This window comes from Oncorhynchus mykiss, chromosome 19, assembly GCF_057628025.1.
Source record: "Oncorhynchus mykiss isolate SJ-2025 chromosome 19, ASM5762802v1, whole genome shotgun sequence".
NCBI classification, from domain to species: Eukaryota; Metazoa; Chordata; class Actinopteri; order Salmoniformes; family Salmonidae; genus Oncorhynchus; species Oncorhynchus mykiss.
The window spans coordinates 17,147,901-17,170,287 of NC_143040.1; the positions used below are offsets into that span (position 1 = coordinate 17,147,901).

The following is a 22,387-nucleotide window of genomic DNA, read 5'->3' on the forward strand; positions in this document are numbered from 1 at the left end:
GAAAAATATTAATTTTGATTTGGTCCTGTGAAGTGTAAACAAGTTATTAATTTAAATGTATTTTGAAGTGAATCATGCAAGGGTGCCAATATTTAACCACATCTAACATGAGTACTCATGTTTCAATAAACAAAATAACTGAATATCAATTTATGTAGTTACCGACCCAATGCTTTATTACAAAGGAGGCTAAACAGGCTTTCAGACAGGCACAAAAATACTCTTATTTACATCAATGTCAGCAAATTGGAGGACTTACAACAGACAGACATTTAAACTTGGGTGTGCGAGTGGAAGGAAAAAAAACCTTTGGCACAAGTAGTATTTCCTTTCTGTGCAAGAACAAAATGTGCACCTACTCGGAGTAATATTGGTCAGTATTAAGTACATTTTACTAAACTAACTAGTAATACAAAGACTCCTACCAGTAACTACCGTATATTTGATTTATCTTGTATAATTGAGTTGAACTGCAAGATCTTGCGATGTCAAACGTTAAGTGATTTTAAAACAGACTATAAAGCTTCCTTGACCCACTACATTTTTGCCATGACATTCTCAAACATGATACTGTACATTTTTCACCACATAGCAGAATAGTTCAAACAAAGTAAGGTCGCCCCAAGTAGTATTGGGGCGGCAGGGTAGCCTAGTGGTTAGAGCGTTGGACTAGTAACCGGAAGGTTGCAAGTTCAAACCCCCTGAACAGGCAACCCACTGTTGCTAGGCCGTCATTGAAAATAAGAATTTGTTCTTAACTGACTTGCCTAGTTAAATTAAACATATTTTCCTTGTGGAACCACTTTTTACTACCATCAGTTTAAAAAACAGCCACAGTGGATGCATTCATCATAAAAAATGAAATCTAAAATAGGACTTTGGAAGACACTGCTCTGTAGGGTTTAAGACGTGGGTGTTCAGACCAGAGAAGAGCCTGGATTTGTACGACATGATGTCAAAGCAACAGGACCTCTTATTGGTGGTGTTTGGACTAGTGTGTGCAGGTGGGATCAGCACAGATCAGTCAGGACTCAGGAGAAGGTCAGCAGCACCAACATCCCCTTCCGTTTAGTCAGTCAGATGGTTCTTCATCAGTTGGTTTCCTCTTGGGCCTTCACTACACTGCCGGCAAAGGGATTAGAAAATGGGACGGCAACTAGCACAGCGCTGTTAAGAAAGTGTATAGAAGTTATACAAACACAAAATGGGGATGTAACTAGCAAATTGACAAAATACGGATACTTTGAAAATTTGCTTGGTTTAGGATTCTTGTTCATGAAACCTACTCAGGCCCAAAGAGCAGTGAACAGAGTGAGCTGGAGGACATTCGCCAACGGCCTAAGGAACATGCAGGATTGGTCTTGTGAGCAAGCACAGACCTCCAAACACCCAGAACCTATTGGCCCCTGTCGGTCTGTCTGTCTTACCTGCTGTTATCACCTGTAGAGGCCTCTTCAGCAGGCTTCTCCTTGTCCGACTCCTGCTTCTTATCATCAGGACTGGAGTCGCCATTCATATTGTTATCTAGAGCAAGCGTCACACACACACACACACTTTCAGCCTGCATTAATAATCCAAACAGACAACCATCTTCTTGCCCAGACATACATTTTTTTCCCAGCTCTCCTTTTACGACCCCAAATCTGAAATCTCCTGTAGGAGTTAGGAGGGGGATGACATGTGATACGCTCATGCCTATATCTGGGCCAGGCGGAGACTAATCTGATTTTCTATCCATTGGAAATGCCTGTTTCATAGAGATACTTATCTGAGGTATGGCTAAGTGGTACGGATGTGGTCCCGACTAGAACACAACCCTCCTGATCATGTTAATACTTACAGAGCCCATCGTAAAAAAGGGCATAATGCCTACAGACCGGTCATAGTCTGAAGAGTTATAGGATCACAGAAATTGAATTCTATGGTGGTAAGGCTGCTGGGGCATTTTACTCTTAAGCCTTGTTCACATTGGCAGTTTGAAATGACTCAAATCCAATTTTTTTTGCATACCTGATTATAATCTGGTATTTTTCCTGCAGTCTGAACAACCCAAAAAAAATAAAATCACATGAATCTGATATTTCAAGTCACATTTCAAATCACCTTTGTATGTGGTTTGAAATCAAGATTCAAATCGGATGTATTTTCTCTCAAGTGTTTTTTTTTAAGACTGTTTTTAGGCATATCTTGTTGCTTGCTGATTCTCTTGACAGTTTTGACAAGAACAAGTGGTAGCTAACTATTTTGTTAATTGTTTACAAACAAATTAGTGAATGCTAGAGAGCTAAACAGCTAGCTAGTTGACTGCTGTGGCTAGCCAAAAAAGGGCTCCTTTTCAAAGTTGGATCATATACTTTGAAACTTTAAAAAGGGTGTTTTTACCAGGGGTCACTCATATTACCGCCAGTCACGAGTCATGACCGCAGTAAGATTCCACGTAACCGTTCATGGTAATCTCCTTTTATGCACTCTGGACATTCTTTGGTAGTACCCAACTTGCTAACTACCATCAGATCCTAATGGCCTGCTACTCAGGGCTCTATTGTCCCGCTAACCACTCTGATGTCAATGCAAATACAATTGAAAATCACATCAAGCACTTGTCAAAACAGTAGCCCTATCTTACTTTTAAAACGCACCTCACGGTGATGATTCATTTGAACAGAGTAAAACATAGTTGAACAGCTCTTTCTAAGGGGATGATTCATTCAAAACTCCCATAAGCATATTGGAGCTGATGCATGAGCCCAGATCCCCCAAAAAGAAAATGGAATTAAGATGTTATAAAATACATACGCCTACTGCATATTACACATGGTAGAAAAACAAAACTGATTTAAGATGTATTTGGTACATAATTGGTCTACTCTATACAAATGATAGTAATTGCTTTTCAGTGTGGACTGTATTATTATGCATAATGGATGGACTGGACCTTCTGCTCCGCTCCAAAATGTATACCATGAGTCTGGGAGAGAACGTACAGGCCTAGGCCATGCTGTTGGTTCAATGATTATGCAGGTCGGCTCACAGTTAGCCTGCAATTAGTCAATTTGATTTCATTTTGAATAGCCTTGTAATAGGGAATGTTCATAATTAATTGGGTGACATGCTTGGAGTGAAATCAATATTCTTATATTTATTTCTCAGCTGCTCATATTAAGCACATGCTGGCTATAAACCCCAAGTAGCTTACAAAACGGGTTGGTGGGAAAGCGCGGCCTCCACTCACTATTTGAGTGCAGACAGATTACATCTTTTTCCCCCCTGCCCCTGTTCCTGCCCATTTGATAAATGGGCCATTCTAAATCGAAACAAATGTTAAATTTTTGGTAAAGACCAGACTAAATTGAGAATAGTTTGATGGTTGAAAATGTGATCAGTTGATGAGAGAACAGCTGTGCAGCCTGAGGCAAGGAACAGAATGCAAGCTTTTTTTAAATACTTTTTCAAATCATCAACAGCTTATAGTCAGTTGGATCATGCAGACCATATACGTTCTGATTTCTAAGACATTCTAATGTTTGCATCATTCACAACTAAAGTTCCCAAATAACTCTAAATCTAGCATATAAGACTAGTTTCAAATGGTCACTTTTATGCTCAACATACATACTTCATATGTGCACTCGCTCCGTAATGGGAAAAATATCCTTTCTATTTGATGCAGATAAGCTCAATTATATTCTTCTTACTGTAAAATCATAGAACATGAAATAATGTGATGGGACTTCTATATTATCAGCTAGATGAACAAGCCCATGGCATGGAGCATAGCCAGATAACATAGGCCTACAGTAACCTGACTCATGTTCTGTTCTTCTGAAATACCTTTTCTTCATATCATAATGTTTCTTTAGACCTGACTAAAATACATGGACTTATTGCGATGGTGTACATTAAATTGATTTAGACTTTATTTTAAATGTAGATGTTCCAAAGCTGTGAATCAGTGGCTTGTATGCGAGGAGGCATGGAGATGCTGAAGGTGTTTGTTAATTAACGGTCATTTACCGTGAGACCGGCAGTCTTTGCATGACAATAACCTGCTGACCAGATTTCATGACCCTAAAACTGATTTTGAACAGTGAAAGCAACGGGGAAATGTCCATGGCAGGCATTGTTGTCACCTTAGCTTGCTACACTTGGGGCGGCAGCGTAGCCCCTGAGCTGACAAGTCGTTCTACCCCTGAACAAGGCAGTTAACCCATTGTTCCTAGGCCGTCATTGAAAATAAGATTTTTTTCTTAATTAACTGACTTGCCTAGTTAAATAAAAGGTCAAATAAATGGAGTGCTAGGAAGCACGTCACGAGCACCACCACCAATCAACACCACCCGCCGTTACTATGACAACTAGCGTAGCCAAGTCAGAAAATGACTTGTCTGAACATACACAAATCCAAATTTGGTCACATGTAACTTGCCATTTGGACAGTCAGTATTCCAAAACCGATTTGTTCATTAAGGCCTGCAGTGTGAACAGGGCTTTAGTCTACACGAGTGGCCTAACCGGTCATAAAGGGTGGCCAATGACGTGGCCAGAACACCAAGGCCTATATGATCAGTAGACAACACTCTTTTCATACAGGGATGAATGCACAATGCTCACGCCAATTTTCATTCCAATGAATCTCCCATTGACAACATGACGATTTATGCAAAAGTTGCGCGTATTTCCAGTTTGGATCCAGCCCACCATAACTGATTAAATACAGTGTAAAATCATAATACGATATGTGGGCATAACTAGAATTTGAGATAATTCTCCTAATGTTAACACTGCCTGACTTATGCAAAAAATCTGATTTGTGTGTGCATATTACAGCAGATACGTAACTACATATACTAAGTGAGTGTTTATCTTTCATCACAATATGTTCCCACAGTAATTGTTTATGTAAAAACTGTAATTACTAAAAAACATTCTAAACAAAAGGGCACAGATCTGTTAAGTCTCAGAGTCGGTTTGGCCTTTCTCTATACCGGCTGGTGAGGAGTTTCTCCCAAACAATTAGTCTTTTGGACAGAAATTCACAGGATATGTCACAGGCCACACAATGAGCATTGCAGAACACTGAGGAAGACACACATCCTTCTGAATCTGTAATGTTTGATGAGTTGATGCTCATCACATCTAGGATTTATATCAGATTCCCAAGGAGGAATATGTAGGGCATTGACCCTAACCACAGATACTGGGTAATATTTCTTCATCTTTCTGAAGGATTCTGTAGGCTAATCTGATCTGAGACAAGTACTTTTGGACAACTTCTAAACCCAGCTATTGTTGAGTGATCAGGTATCAACCACACAACTCCAAATTACATTAGCCCACTTAGCTAAAGCCTTGGGTTTAGGTCCAGACATACAGTCAGTAGTGTGTCACCAAACCACCTCCCTTACATGTATTACTTATCTCCCACTCCACAAGACCCCGGTCCCACTCCTACACTCCCATTGTTGAGTTGTTCTCCCTGACTTGCTCAGCCTTCTTCAAAGCACCACTCTTGGCTTTACTAAGTTCACTAGTGTGCAGCTTGCCAGTGTGTATATAGGAACAGAGCCCCAGTCCCTCACTCCTCACAGTACCTGTGTTGTTCTCCCTGGCCCGCTCAGCCTTCTTCTGGGCTCCCTTCCTGGCCTCCTCCTGCTGCTTCTGCTCTGCTATGGACTTGTTGAGCACCTGGCTGAGCAGCTGGTCCCCCTCCCCCAGCAGGAACATGCTCTTAAACTTGTTGTACAGCATGGTGGACTTGTCCATGATGTCCTGGCTGGCCTTGAACCTCCGGATCTGCTCACCCATGGAGAACAGACAGTAAATACAGGAGATATAGCTGGTCCTCTGTAGCTCAGGTTGGTAGAGCATAGCGCTTGTAACGCCAGGATAGTGGGTTTGATTCCCGGGACCAACCCGTATGTAAAATGTATGCACAAATGAATAAGTTGCTTTGGGTAAAAGAGTCTGCTAAAGGACATATATTATCATTAGAATATCAATAGCATTTCACTTATTAAATCCCCAGATCTGGCAACAAAGAGCAGCATGTACATGGGGTATAAAGTATGCATGAACATATAAACATGCACCCACAGTTGCATACAATTAGCAGATGTTCTTATGTACTCTTATAATGTGATGACCTAAGCAGAAGGAGAGGGCCAAGTGGCAGCAGGTGTGAGTCTATGACCTAAGCAGAAGGAGAGGGCCAAGTGGCAGCAGGTGTGAGTCTATGACCTAAGCAGAAGGAGAGGGCCAACTGGCAGCAGGTGTGAGTCTATGACCTAAGCAGAAGGATGTAGGGGAAGCTCTACCCTCAACCCCAGCAGGGTGGGTCAGCACATGCATTCTGGGACACTTTTGGTGACATTCACACTTCAACATTAACTCAGGACACAGCAGCTGTGTGGAGGGACTAGCATAATGATTGGTCACTTGGTTTATGGTGAAACAAAAGGCATTGAGAACTAAGTGTGTGTGTGTAGGGGGGCAGCTCTGACAGAGACGTTACCTTTTTGAGTGTTGCAATGAGCTCTGAGTGTTTCTGCAGGTGCTGGGTGGTGACCTGCAGCATGCCCAGCTCATCCAACGCCACCAGACACTTCTTCACATCCTACACACACACGAGACAAAACTATTTATCTTCTTCGACCAGGTGAGTAACAGCCTATTAGACAAAAATACAAAAGGTCACCCCCCCAAACAATAATAACAGTATAGTGCAAGGCTGGGGGACAATTCCATTTCAATTCAGTACGTTAACTGAAATTGGCCATAACTTTTGCTGGTATTGTCACCAATACAGCTGCTGGTTTTGTCACCAATACAGCTGCTGGTTTTGTCACCAATACAGCTGCTGGTTTTGTCACCAATACAGCTGCTGGTTTTAACACCAATACAGCTGCTGTTTTTTTTACCAATACAGCTGCCCAATACAGCTGCTGGTTTTGTCACCGATACAGCTGCTGGTTTTGTCACCAATACAGCTGCTGGTTTTGTCACCAATACAGCTGCTGGTTTTAACACCAATACAGCTGCTGGTTTTGTCACCGATACAGCTGCTGGTTTTGTCACCGATACAGCTGCTGGTTTTGTCACCGATACAGCTGCTGGTTTTGTCACCGATACAGCTGCTGGTTTTGTCACCGATACAGCTGCTGGTTTTGTCACCGATACAGCTGCTGGTTTTGTCACCGATACAGCTGCTGGTTTTGTCACCGATACAGCTGCTGGTTTTGTCACCAATACAGCTGCTGGTTTTGTCACTAATACAGCTGCTGGTTTTGTCACCAATACAGCTGCTGGTTTTGTCACCAATACAGCTGCTGGTTTTGTCACTAATATAGCTGCTGGTATTGTCACCGATACAGCTGCTGGTTTTGTCACCAATACAGCTGCTGGTTTTGTCACCAATACAGCTGCTGGTTTTGTCACCAATACAGCTGCTGGTTTTGTCACCAATACAGCTGCTGGTTTTAACACCAATACAGCTGCTGGTTTTGTCACCGATACAGCTGCTGGTTTTGTCACCGATACAGCTGCTGGTTTTGTCACCGATACAGCTGCTGGTTTTGTCACCGATACAGCTGCTGGTTTTGTCACCGATACAGCTGCTGGTTTTGTCACCGATACAGCTGCTGGTTTTGTCACCGATACAGCTGCTGGTTTTGTCACCGATACAGCTGCTGGTTTTGTCACTAATACAGCTGCTGGTTTTGTCACCAATACAGCTGCTGGTTTTGTCACCAATACAGCTGCTGGTTTTGTCACTAATATAGCTGCTGGTATTGTCACCGATACAGCTGCTGGTTTTGTCACCAATACAGCTGCTGGTTTTGTCACTAATATAGCTGCTGGTTTTATAGCTGCTGGTTTTGTCACTAATATAGCTGCTGGTTTTATAGCTGCTGGTTTTGTCACTAATATAGCTGCTGGTTTTGTCACTAATATAGCCGTTTTGCCCATTTGAGAAGGTATGTGTTGACTGGGCATAATGGACATGACTAAGTCACCCAGGATAAAAGCATCTGCTAAATGGCATATTATATGTCACCCAGAAATACGTCTGGTAACAGTCAGGAAGGTGTCAAGAGGTCAAGTGAACTCAATGACAACTAGTGTTCCCCTTGTCCACACGGGTACTCCTTGTATATAAACTCCTTATTTGTTTTGTGTTACCATTTTATTTTGCAAATATTGGTCTAACTTTTTAACTCTGCAGTGTTGGGAATTTGCTCGTAAGCATTTCACTGTTGTATTCGGCGCATGTGACCAATACAAAATGGGATTAGATGTTTCCCCTCCCATAAATATGGTATTGTTGGTGTTGTTTGGGTGGGGTTGAAGGTTAAGAGTAGCAGAAGAGCCATCCGTTACAATAGACGGACACACAAAACGTTCAACTTGAAATGTACTTATACCATTGCATAATAACTCCACCCTCGGTCTAACCAAAAAGAGCAGCTTCTTTTTCTTTCAGCCTCATGTAAACCCAGACAAAAACCTGATGCTTTACTCAGTCAACTTGTCTGCTCTGAAGACCTGAATCCATCACAGGTCAAGATAAGGTTCAACTAGACTCTGGCTTCAGTGTGACAGCCACAAATGTCAAACAAAGCCAAAACCACCCAATGGCTAGGAGGATCCATTAAACTGTCTCCCAACTAAAACCTAGAATGATTTGAAAGCTTCTTCTTCTGCAAAAAGTGAGTGTGTAAAATGACCCTGGTGAAGTAAATAATTGATTGTCTCTTGGGTAAGGGCTCTGTAGAAGGCAAGGTCTAGATTTAGGGCAGTCTTTTAGGGCAACTTACTGGGTTGTCAATCTTGAGGGAGATTTTGATTTCTCCATGCAACCTCTGCAGCCTCGATTCTATCGATATCTCTGCCATGAAGGAAACAAAAACCGACATCGGTCATGACTTGTTCATGAAAGCCAGAGTTGATCCATCTCGACAGAGGACAAGTAGCACCAAGTAGTCACCTTTCTTCTTGTCTCCTTTCCTTTCATCCACTTTGTTTCCATCATCTTTGTTTTGCCTGAAACACAGAAGACCATTAACGCACCAAATCAACTCAGGTCATGTGTCCATTTCAATTTGAAGTTCACAAGTTCGGTAAATAGCCCACCCATTTTTACCTACCTCATCCCCATACTGTTTTTATTTATTTTATTTTATGCTCTTTTGCACACCAATATCCCTGTACATGACCAGCTAAATTGTAATTATTCGCTTACCTCATGCCTTTTGCACACAATGTATATAGACTCTCCTTTTTTCTACTGTGTTATTGACTTGTTAATTGTTTACTCCATGTGTAACTCTGTGTTGTCTGTTCACACTGCTATGCCTTATCTTGGCCAGGTCGCAGTTGCAAATGAGAACTTGTTCTCAACTAGCCTACCTGGTAAAATAAAGGTGAAATAAAAATTTAAAAAAAAATAAACATGCAAATGACTTACCAAAAACCTCACAAGTACACACACACAACCAAACTGAACTGCCAGTCATTTTAAGAGTAACACCACTGGAAATTCCCTCATCAACATATCAACTGGAGATCGTTTGAGATGGATGTACAGAACAGGGAACCCAATTCCCACCCCATCCAGACCCCTATGGAGTGTTTCTATGGAGACTTCTGCCCAGCGCCAGCAGGGCCCTTGTGACCTGTGCACATGGAATGAGCCTCATGTCTGACATCCAATTATGTCACTCCCCTGTCCTCCCGCTGCGGCTGCCATTCAACATAAACCCTGACCCTGTCATCTTGTCACATTGACCTCTGACACACGGCTTTCTACACACCCGACTGTCGGGAGCCATTTTTAGATGGAGCAGTAAAAAATAAAATCACTAGCCATTGAAAATGTATATCCCCGTGGGGGGGGGGGGGATGTGGAGCCCCCGCGTGGGGGGGGGGGGTGTGGAGCCCCCGCGTGGGGATGGGATGTGGAGCCCCCATTGTCAATTCACTACCAGAACAAACCTCGTCATAATTTCCAACATGAACAGCTTGGCTTTTTTTTTCTTCTCAGGTAACAACAACACATTTTGATATCCTCTTCACTTTTATCTCTGACAACAATGTCTGATGGGAAACCTACAGATTAAGTATTTTTGGTGGCTGGGACAGACACCCGCAGCGTGAAAAGACAGGGGGCTTGTCCGCGAGGACTGCGCGTCCCCGCACAGGCGTGTCACCTGACTGTCTAAGGGGAGTATTGATGGGCGAGGGAGCGGCCGACCTGTGATCCCCTGGCTCTTTGCCCAGTGCCTCAGGCCCCATGTGACTTGCTGGGGTTCAGTCTTTTGTCATGCGACCTCTTTGACCATCAGGGTTCTGAGTAGGTGCTGGCTCAGCAATCCGAAGGTCAACCCTGTTACGACGGTACAGTGATCCATTCACTTCAACCAAGTAGGAGTGTGGTGCCACTTTCTGTACACAGGATCCGAGTCTCCAGAGGCCTGTCCGGTCCCCTGGCAGTGGCTTCATTCGCACCGTTTCACCCACCCTGAGCTCAGGTAAGTCTTTTGCTGATTTGTCGTAGATGAACTTGGAGACCTGTCTTCTGTGACGTAGCTTCACCAGCACGTCTGTCACCACACATGGCTCCAGGAGAGTGCTGGCTACTGGCAGAGCTGCTTTTAAGCGCCGTGCCGTGAGGTGCTGGGCCGGGCTGCTATCCATGCCCTCTGTTGGGGTATTGCGCCACTGCAGGATTGCTTTCCAGGCATCTTTGCCCTCTCGCAATCTGGCTGGCCATAGCGGGCAAACTGAGCCTTGCAGCGTTTGATCATTGTCTCTGCTGAGAGGTCGGGGAGGAGGTCGATCTCCCAAAAGTCTGAGTAATGATAAACTACCAGCAGAAAGTCTTTGCCACTGTGCTGGAAGAGATCTAGACTTACTATCTGCCAGGGGCGCATCGGTAGCTCGTGGGACATCATCGTCTCTCTCTGTTGCTCAATGGCATATTCATTGCAGATTGTGCATTTACTGACATAGTCTTTGATTTCACTCTGCATTCCTGGCCAATACAGTGTGTCACGTGCTTGTCTGTAACAGGCCTCACCTCCTATGTGACTTGAGTGCACGTGAGCCAACATCTCAGGGCGCAGAGACCAGGGAATAACGACTCTCTGACTCTTGAATATTACTCAGTTTTGAACACTGAGCTCCTCTTTGACTGGCCAATATTCTCTGACGCCTAAAGCAGTTTCTTCCCTGCAGTCGGGCCAGCCCATCAGAATCACAGACCTCAATGCCTGGAGTTGCTCATCCCTGTCTGTGTGCTGTCTGATTTGTATAAGGCGCTGGTCCGTAACATTAAGGTAGTCAGCCTGGTTGATGTGTTCAACATCCACTTGCTCTGTTTGTAAGCTGCACACTGCGTGTTGTTCATGCATGGAGCGTGTGTGAGTGCCTGATGCAGTAGCCCTGCTGAGCGTGTCACTCACATACATCTCTGGCCCTGGCTTATACACCACCTTGAGGTTGTAGTTTTGTAGGGCCAGTAGCATGCTCTGCAGTCGTTTTGGGGCATTCAGAAGAGGCTTGCTGAATATAGCAATATGGGGCTTGTGATCGGTCTCTGCGGTAATATTGTCGCGCCCGTACAGGTAGTGGTGGAAGCGTTGGCATGCAAACACAATGCTGAGGCACTCCTTCTCTATCTGGGCATAGTTCTGCTCTGTTGGGGTGAGTGCCCTAGAGGTGAATGCCACAGGCTGGCCCTCCTGCATGAGGCAACAGCCAAGTCCATACTGGCTTGAGTCACTCTGAATCGTGACAGGTTGACACATTGTAGTATCGCAGTACAGGTGTCTGGGTGACCAGTTGTTTTATTTCCCTCACCGCTGCGTCATGTTTTGGGAGCCAATGCCAGATGGTGTCCTTGTCCATGAGCCTCCTTAGTGGCTCACACACTTCAGAGAGCCGCGGTAAGAACTTGGCCAGGTAGGTGACGAATCCAACGAAGCACTGCACCACCTTCACGTCAGATGGCCTTCACTTTTTCAAGATCCACCTTCAATCCGGTGGAGGACAAGATGTGCCCATGAAAGCAGACCTCTGGCACTTTAAACTGAAGCTTTTTTATGCTTAGCCTTAGCTTGACCTGTCTGCATCTGACCATCAGGGCCAGCAGTTTGGCATCATGGTCACATTCTGCCTCCTCATCACTGTCACCAACAGCCCACTACGAGGATGTCATCTGCTATGGGTTCCACGCCACTGAGTCCCATCAACAGCTCATGCTGATTCCGCTGATACACCTCTGGAGCCACCAAACGGAAACTTCAACCACCTCTTCCTGCCCCAGGGTGTCCAAAAGGTGGTCATGTAGCTGCTGGGCTCGTCGAGCTTGCACTGCAGGAAGGCATCTCTGGCATCCACGAGCGTGAAGACTCTGGCCTTTGGGAGCTTGTAAAGACCATCCTCCAACGTGGGCATAATGTAATGTGAACGTTGCAGAGCCCGGTTGAGGTGTTTAGGATCAATGCATATCCGTAGCTTGTCTGGTTTCTAGACGATAACCATATTACTTATCCAGTCTGTAGGCTCGGTGACGGATATGATGTGGCCATCTGCTTCGTATTTGTCAAGCTGAGCCTTCGTAGCTGCTTTCATGGCCACTGGGACATTGCACACTGGACAGGCTGGATTGCTGCGTCCAACTCAAAGTGGACTTCGTCGGGAACTGACTCGACCGGTGCGTTGAAGACATCATGGTACTTGCTTAGGAGTGTCTCATTGCTCAGGGGCCCAGCCTGGACTTTGTCTATAATGTTAAGATCAGCTGGGATGGTGAAGTTAATAAGCCCAAGGCGCTCGCATGTAGAACCTGACAGTAATGGCTGTTGACTAGCCTCAACTATTTAAAACTCTAGGGTGTGTTTCTGGCCACGTAAAACACACTCTGTCACAAACAGGCCTAAAGAGGTCATGAACTGGCCTGAATACAGTTTCAGCTTGGTGCTACTCTGTGTGAGTTTGTCTCTGGGCGCGAGCCTCCTTTTGTCTTTAAGGCTCATAACGTTGCATGTGGCCCCTGAATCTAGCTGGCATTGCTGTGGTTCATTATTAAGTAGCAGAGTGACAAACCACTTTGTCCTTTTGCCCTCACTGCCCCTATGCACTCGCTAGCATGTACATCCTCTGTGCTGTCATTCCCTTCATCTGTGTTTGTTTCCATGGAGTGCACTTTACCCTCCTTTCTCTTGCTTTTCATGCAGACCCTTGCGAAGTGATTAGCTGTACCACAGGAATTGCATATTTTTCCATAGGCTGGGCAGTGTTCTTTTCCTCGTCCATGACAAATGCCACAATATCGGCATGTATTGGGGTTGTCTACTGCAGAGTTGGCTGTAGTATTAGCTGTGGCAAAGGGGAATTTCTTTACTGGCTGCCTGAATGTAGCATTGACATTGTCCGTATGTTGCCTTTCTAGCCCATGGACATTAACGGTATATCAGTAAGCTCTGTTGCACGGCATGTCTCCACTGCCAAGGACAGCGTCAGGTCACATTCTCTCAGCAAACGTCTGCGGGTGCCCTCATCAGTTATGCCAAGCACAATCTCATCTCTGATCAGTTCATCTCTTAAAGCACCATAGTCACATGTAGCTGCCTTTTCCCTTAACCTAGTGACAAAGCTGTCAATGGACTCCCCGTCCTCTTTTTTGCAACAACAGAAAACATAACGCTCGTAGATGACGTTCTTTGCTGGCTTAAAGTAATGTTCAAGAGCATCAAGAATAGCTATAGCGTTACCTTGCTGAGCTGCTGTTAGGTTCAGGTTGTGTTTGTATACGTGTCGGCATTCAGTTCCCATTATAGTCCTCAAAGTGGCAGCCACTACCTCATCGTCCTTTTCCAGAAGTCCCGTGGCTAGCGCAGAGTCCTCCCATTCACCTCTAAACGTATCCCAGTTCGTGCTCCAATCCCCACTGAGCTTCATAACGGTGGGAGGGGGAATGTTCGCTGCCATGTCTAACCGGCTAAGGCCAATTCCGGCGAAATATTACTCAAATAAGCATTTGTTTGGTAAACCAGAACAGGTGACTCTAATTTGCAGAAAGCATGGTTAGTTATCCGACTCCATGTTTGAATGTTAAATGATGAGACAGAGGCATTGATGCGAGTAACCAGTCTTGTTCAGTACATCACAATCCATCCGGGTATCTCAAGCACACCGGTAAAACACATGAGTTGCAGTAATGAACATTTACCAAGAGATGTCATCACTGTGCCATCTTACACCCATAACAGGGATGTGGAGCCCCTGTGGGGGGATGTAGAGCCCCCGTGGGGGGGGGGGGGGGGGGTGTGTGGAGCCCCCGTGGGGTACTAACTAGAAAGGTTGAGTGTTGGGAGATAGATAAGACGGATGGTTGCCTTACTCTTTCTGCTCGTCTGGTTTGCGTCGTTGACGATCGTCTTTGTCCCCCGTCTCGGTCAGAGTGGGCTGCTGCCGCTTGCGGTCTCCCGCAACCCCCTTGCTCTTCTAATGGTTAACGGGGTGGAGAAAGAGATGCTGATTGGATGTACATACATGTAGACATGCTTGGCTGGCACCGTTTGTCATGACATGGTTTCACTGTGTAACTGTCTGCTTCACTAGGCTATTTAGGGCACACTCTGTAATAGTGGAAACAGTAACTAAATTAGAATAACTAGTTCACTACTTTTGACCAGAGCCCCAGGCACCCTAATCCCTATTTAGGGCACATAGGGAATAGGGTGCCATTTGGAATTTTGCCAATCCCTGTTGGTGAGGTAATTTGTTGTGATTCACCTCTGCGAGTCCCAAATGGCACCCTATTACCTGTTTAGTGCACTACTCCCTATGGGCCCTGGTCAATAGTAGTGTACCACATAGGCATTAGGGTTCCATTTGGGTTACTTCCCTTGTCTGGTTGTGGAACACCCACCTCCTGGTTCTCTGAGTCAGAGGAGCTCTCCTCTTTGGTCTGTCTCCTCCGTTTAGCATCAGGGTCCTTCTTCCCCTCCAACTCTCTCCCTTTGTTGTCTTCCTTCTTTCTCCTCCCGTCCAGCCTCTTCTCTTCCTCTCCTCTCTTGGACTTGTCTTCCGGCGTCCTTTTTCTCTTTCTCTCCGACTCAGCAGTGTCCCTGAATGGAGAGAAACGTCTTTTAGGAGTTATTTTACCCAGGAAAGTCAAAGCAATGTTGCTCAATGGTAGCTACAGTAGTGGTGAGCCACTGTTGTTTTTCTGACAATTAAACAGTCCATTAATGATGGATTACTAGTGGATCCTTTAAAATCAGCAGATGGGTCTCATATAGAGATTCTATTAGATACATAGAACTGAAATTGTATAGAACTGAAATTCTTAAAATACACATTTATTGTTCTTGTAAATGCACATTTGCTCTTATTGTATGTATTTCTGTGTGTTTCTTGTCTGTCTGTATGTCTCTTGCTCTAGATAATAATATGAATGGCGACCCCAGTCCTGATGATAAGAAGCAGGAGTCGGACAAGGAGAAGCCTGCTGAAGAGGCCTCTACAGGTGATAACAGCAGGTAAGACAGACAGATGAACCATAATCACAACCGTACAGGTCACTGCCTGAGCCCTGGGGGTCCTGCTGCTGGAGTAGGAGCATCTTCTCAGCTTTGGTCTTCCTGCCTCGCCGCTTAGGAGTGGGGCCCTCTCCATCTGGACACACACAGGTCATAGAGTTTGTAGTTATGAGTCGTCATCAGCTATCATAATGAGGGGGGACACTACTGTCCCAATACAGAGGAGTGCTATGCAAGCTGTTTTCCATTACTTTGGTTGTTGTTTTACCCTTTGACAAAACAATAGAGTGCCTGGGGTAGGTCTGCTGTCTTGCACACAGTGGGAAAGGTAGAGGGTTGCATTGACAGACACTGTACCTTGAGGGCTGGATGTGGGACTGTTGGCAGCGTCCTCTTTCTCAGAGTCGGCCTCTACATCACTCTGACAAATGACACAAGACAGTGAGTTTAGGTTCAAAGTAATTCACAAGTTGCACTATGTCTAGATTAGGTGAATTCATGATATACTTCAGCAATAATGCCCGGGGGGGGGGGGGGGGTGTGGTATATGGTCAATATACCACGGCTACGGGCTGTTCTCATCCACGACGCAAAACAGAGTGCCTGGACACAGCCCTTAACCGTGATATATTGGCCATATACCACAAACCCCAGAGGTGCCTTATTGCTATTATAAAAACTGGTTACCAACATAATTAGAGCAGGAAAAATAAAATATTTTGTCATACCCGTGGTATACGGTCTGATATACCACGGCTGTCAGCCAATCAGCATTCAGGGCACCCAGTTTATAAATGAGGATATGGGATACCTTTTTCTTCCTTCTTCTCTTGGGTTTGGGAGTGTCTGTAGATTCATTTGGTGTGGGGTCCTAGAAAAAACAGACATACAGATGCTGTCAAATAGATTGGCACACTTTGCTCTTCACAATGCAGTGCAGTGCAATGGAGTAGAATGTTCTGCTTTTCTATAAAATTGCTATTTTTACCCTGTAGGCACATGAAACTTAGCACAGGTGAGAAATTACACAGTAAACAAGAATCATTGGCTCCAAACAAATGAATTTGATCAATTTAATCCAAGCCATTATTTTACTTTGAAGTTAGAAATCTTCATGTATTTATTTTTTGTCATGTACAGTTGTAAATCAAACAAATACACGTGTAAACACCAACATCTTTTTCAATTTTAACTTATTTTAGAATAAATAGTCAATCATACAAAGGTGCCAATATAAACCATGCAAGGGTGCCAATATATTTGACTGCATCTGTATTGTAATAATTCCCTCCCAACTGTCCTTGCAGTAAAATAAGGGGAAGTTGTGTTTCAGCCACATCTAGTGGATTACTGTGGTATTACACCTACCAAGTCAGCAGGCAAGAGTCTAGTTTCCAAGTCCCAGAACAGTTCCTATCAAATGAAGGATCAGTCATTGGCGCAAGAGAGCAACTTACCTTTCTCCAGAGCGACATAGAATGCCATGCAAAAATAAAACATAAATACGTTGCTTTAACTGATAAGAATTGCTGTAGTTCAGCCCACCAATTAAAAGCTTGATAAAAACACCACAAGGAGTGAGGGAGCAACACGTGCCACTGATCAACAATCAGGCCTCAGTGCCTGAGTCAGTAAAACAGTCTAGTACATCAAAACTTGAGGAGGTGGGAAGGAAAGGGAGGGAACATGCTTTCAGGTCATGCAAATGATATTTAACATACCACATCTAATTCACAAAAACATTTACCCATTTATTTACATTTTTATGGTGAATGACCACTCTCACTAAACACAACATTTGCGTCATCCCCCATAGTGAGAGCCCAGGTTTGTTCAAAATGAATGACAGTGGTTATTTTAAGGGCACAATCACACCAATATCCATGGTATATTAAACTTACAGGCTGTAACACAGGTACTGAAAACTCCTCTCTCTTTGCCCTGCCCTCTCACCATTCACTACAGGGAAATAACCCTCCGTACCCCTATCCACCCCTGTTGTGGTATAGTTGTAAAACACTCAAAATACTATTGTTACCAACAGAAAAACCAGGCTAGCTAAGAAACAGAGGGAGGATACGGCACCAAACCATCACCTTAAGGCTTTGCAACGGTAGTCGTGCAAGCCAATGGTAACACGGTTGCCTAGCAATAGGAACAAAATAACACCACCTATAAAAGGAAAGTCACCAGGTGCCACATCATGCTTTCCCTAAGTGGGGTGCGAGGGTCACCTATCCCATCATGCAACAGTACGTACATCCTGGCCCTGGGGCTGTCCCTGTTCAGAGACCTGCATGCCCCCATCCTCCTCATCATCCTCCTCCTGTCCAGCCTCACTCTCAGCCCCCGACACCTGTGTAACCATATCAAAACACACAGGGCCCAGGGTATGGGGGGGTTAGGTTAGTTATTTAGTGGGGCCAATTGACAGCTAGACAGAGAGAGAAGTTGGGCCCCGTCTCTCCCTTGACTTCAGTCCTTCGCTCCCAGACAATTCTACACGTAATTGGGATTCAGCTTGGACAAACAACTCTGGTCAAGTACTAGTAATATACCCCACAAATAACATTTGACAATTCAAGATTTGCCTCCTGGGGTATTACGACACAAAGCACGGTACCATTGGCAAAAGGAGACAACATCAACAGCAGACAGACACATTGGTACAAGAGCGCACAGCATTTAATGTTACGTAGGCGTGGTGCTTGTCAAGAAAGTGAGGTTAGTCAGTATTCTATGGTGTTCACGTGAATAACACAGTAAAGTCCATATAAAAATAATGACCTATGAATTAAGGTAGATGGTAGAATAGTTAACCTACTTTGGGTTTCTTCCTCTTCTCATAACCTCCCTCCTCGTCCCCTTCCGGGTTACTGTCAGAGTCCTTCTCCGTTACGTTATCCGACAGCATCATTTGCTAATGAAAGAAAACCAAACATGTTACCAAAAGAAGAAAACATTCCTAAATCACAGACCGAGGAACAGACTACTTTAACCCCAAAACCCAACCTTAAAGGGGAAATCCACATTTGAAACAATAACAAAAAGGGGTCACTTGTTTTGGTAAACAGCTGAGGGATGGGCCTTGAGAAATAGAATATTACTGCTCTTGCATTCATAGGCAGAACTATGGATGCAAGGACTGACCATCCATGATGTCCAAATTATAGATTTAACCACATATTTTGAAGCTATACAGTGTTTGTTTACATTGACTTTGTTTTTTTAAAATGTTGAGTTAAACAAGCTTATATTCTGGGTTCTGATGGGCTATGACACTTGAACTAAGCTCATGAGGCATTTATAAGTTATATTCTTCAAGAATCAATGGCTATATATCATTAATTTAACAGCCCCAAAATGGATGTAGCAATAGTAGATTGCCCCTTTAACCATTAGGGCAACCCCCCCACATAGAGAACTCCAGGGTCATGTTCATTTGGCACTAAATGGAAGTAAATGGATGAATGTACTGATTGTTGGGGGAGCTAGCACGTAAGTATTTCATTGCACCGTTTATACCTGCTGTAAACTGTGTACGTGACAAATAAAATAAGATTTGATGGGCTAAAATGCTACAGTTGTCCCTGACCCGACTCTCAACGTGCAACGTAGACGGTCGCGGATTAGGCCCCTCATCCTCCCCACTTTTGTTTCTGTCTAAAGTAACTAGACCATTAACAGGCATCATACAGTACGTCTTAGAGGTGCTTATAAATACGTAAAGTACTTTTCATTTGGCTGAGGCCAGGCTTAACGCTCATATTCACTTTCTGTTGCATAAAGTCTTCCGTTTGTTTGCCCTAATGAACACGAACCAGAGCAACATGACAAAAGAGAGGAGATAAAACAAACCTTCTCTCCATTCAGCTCCACCTTTGGGTTGTTCTCAACCTCCCACAGGCCTTCATTGAAGCCCTTTCTCTTGTTAGGCTTGGCATACTTCTCTTTATTGGGCAGGTAGGGATATATATCTTTGGGGCCTAGGAATGCACTGCAATAGAGGAGGAAAGTCAATGCATAGATGCTTTTCTGGTGCTCAAACTGATGTTTGTATATTGTACACAATGCCAATATCAAGTACTGGTGTATTGTTCAGATAGAGGGTGTAGTGTATTGTAGTATAGTGTATGGGTGAGACAAAGGGAACTACTGTAGATAACTTCTTACGTTTCATGGGTACCAAAGAAAAAGATGGGAAACTTCATGTTGGCCGGCTTCACAGCTCCATCAGAGTAGTCATTAATCTGGTAGAAAGGGAAAGAGCAGTGAATTGATTAGCCTAGTGTGTACATGTCATGTAATTGGCAGACAATTCCAAAAATCCATCTTTAATAAATGCCCTATGTGACAAATTAACTGTGTAACAAGTGCATTAAGTGTTTAGAATGGAAGTAACAACTCTATAATACCATGAAATAAGACTAATGACTATACGTTAGAGCTGGGACGATAAACCAAAAATAATCGACAGACCATACCCATCACAGGCATTTTGCTGATATCGTTCATTAAGATAAGTAGCCTATACTAGAGAAATATGAAGTTTGAAATGAAATATTTGTGCTAATATGAGTGATTGTTAATGGGACAATTGATGGCTACAATCAGCAAACTAGTAGTAGTTTAAAAGAATAATACATGAAAAAATGTGGTGTAATTGTAAATGTATCGTTATTGCATAATTTCAGACAATTTATCGCGATATGGATTTTTGTCGATCTCGCCCAGCTCTACATACGTCGTTAAGGTAAATGGAAGTAACTTGTCTTGTGTGATTGTGTATTGGCTTACCCTGGCAGGCCAGTGAGGGTAGCCCTTCATCTTCGCAAAGATCAGGTCACCCGGTTTGTAATCCCGAGCCATTCTTCTTGCGACGTACGGCACTCTGTTGACACATGTGACCAATCACATTTGATGTGATTTGATATAATAATAATAATACGTAGAACACAGTGCAAACAGAATGCAACTTTAGCCTACATACACAGAAAGAACAGCTAGATGAAATGCATCAAGTCCTACGAAAAAGCCAATTGGGAAAATGTTACAGGACCATGCACCTACCTATTGCACACCTGAATTGAGTTTCAGTTGCGAATCCATTCTACAAGTGTACGACTTATAGAATGCATGATTCGTGCATAACAGTGTGGGTATGTAGCAAGGACACTAACCCTTACCCCCATGCATTAGCGCATCGGGTCGTGCACACAAACAGAAACGTGGACGAATCCAGTTTCATTCCAAATACCGATTCTCCCGCGACCCATGAACATGGCATTACATATGTTTACATGTAGATACATTTTCGTGCTTGTCAAAATCTAGCTACCTAGTGTTTAGATACAATGTTTCCTTTTCGCGACATTCTAGTATTTTCCGGTGACAACATGAACATGCGGGCTGTCTTTCTAGCTTTGACCTCAGTTCAAAACGAACTAATACATATCGTTAAGAAAGGAATACTAGTATGTGTATGTTAGTATCATATTCACAAACATTCTGAATGGTGTTACCTAGAAGAAAATGAAAAATGCTTACCAAAGTAGTACTATATTCGTAGCTAGCTAAGCAGCCTACACAACTTGTCCTGCTCCCGCGCAACACGGTAATGGATTTTACCATAATAGCTCTAAAATAGGGTGAGCTAAAATCCTAAACACAAAAATGATAGTCTTTGCAATGTGTATCTTGGTCTTTTTACGTGAAGAAAGTAATTGAAGTGACGTTATTTGTGCTTCTGGTGTGCACATGGTTGTATTTGTAGATGTAATCAATGCAAGACAATTCAAGTGGATGAGGTACACCCCTCTTATAAGATGCAAGTTTAGGAGAACTGCGCAAGAACATTTCCTTGGTACTGATGCTGCATTCTGTTATTATGGTTGACCAAGTCCACATGTGATCATTTTGACAGCTAGTACATTTGACTTGAGGAACTATACTTTCCGTTTTTCTCAAGTTGCCTCAAACTGAAATATGAGTTTGTCTAATACTCCAAAATTCGACTATGTTATCACATACTAATACATATCACTCATTTGCAGGTAAGAGCATTTGGTAAAGCGTTAGCCGACTCCTGCGTGAAATAACTTAATATTGAAATTGTTGGCTACGTTGTATGTCAACGTGGTCATTATAGCTGTCTTCATATCTTACAGAATGCTGACATGTTGTGGAGTATTCTAGTCTTGCACCAGTACAGGAAATCACATTCCTTACTGCTTGCTATTCATTGCCCTCCAGTGGTGAAGATCTGTACTTAGCCCTACTAACATACCACTACAGGAACTATTGAGTATTGTTCCCTCACTTCTCCTTCAGTGTATTATATATAGTACACTGCTCAAAAAAATAAAGGGAACACTTAAACAACACAATGTAACTCCAAGTCAATCACACTTCTGTGAAATCAAACTGTCCACTTAGGAAGCAACACTGATTGACAATACATTTCACATGCTGTTGTGCAAATGGAATAGACAAAAGGTGGAAATTATAGGCAATTAGCAAGACACCCCCAATAAAGGAGTGGTTCTGCAGGTGGGGACCACAGACCACTTCTCAGTTCCTATGCTTCCTGGCTGATGTTTTGGTCACTTTTGAATGCTGGCGGTGCTTTCACTCTAGTGGTAGCATGAGACAGAGTCTACAACCCACACAAGTGGCTCAGGTAGTGCAGCTCATCCAGGATGGCACATCAATGCGAGCTGTGGCAAGAAGGTTTGCTGTGTCTGTCAGCGTAGTGTCCAGAGCATGGAGGCGCTACCAGGAGACAGGCCAGTACATCAGGAGACGTGGAGGAGGCCGTAGGAGGGCAACAACCCAGCAGCAGG

General features: G+C 43.8%; 1 protein-coding gene across 9 annotated transcripts; it reads right to left on the bottom strand.

Moving 5' to 3' along the window:
* Positions 1-149: 149 nt before the first annotated feature.
* Positions 150-21,342, bottom strand: LOC110497343 (PC4 and SFRS1-interacting protein). 9 transcript variants are annotated; one of them, XM_036954089.2, is made up of 18 exons: positions 21,093-21,337; positions 20,343-20,436; positions 19,719-19,795; positions 19,404-19,542; positions 18,370-18,465; positions 17,806-17,901; positions 16,914-16,958; positions 16,357-16,416; positions 15,903-15,966; positions 15,582-15,681; positions 14,933-15,131; positions 14,402-14,505; positions 8,984-9,039; positions 8,814-8,884; positions 6,512-6,613; positions 5,592-5,793; positions 1,428-1,524; positions 150-1,117 (listed from the first exon to the last, which is right to left on the bottom strand). In XM_036954089.2, the coding sequence occupies exons 2-18, from the start codon at positions 20,412-20,414 to the stop codon at positions 1,069-1,071; spliced, it is 1,629 nt and encodes a 542-aa protein (XP_036809984.1). In that variant the 5' UTR covers positions 20,415-20,436; positions 21,093-21,337; the 3' UTR covers positions 150-1,068. The 9 variants fall into 9 exon arrangements, with proteins under 9 accessions (XP_036809984.1, XP_036809985.1, XP_036809983.1 ...); XM_036954090.2 differs by having other exon boundaries at positions 150-1,122; XM_036954088.2 differs by having other exon boundaries at positions 150-1,167.
* Positions 21,343-22,387: the final 1,045 nt, after the last annotated feature.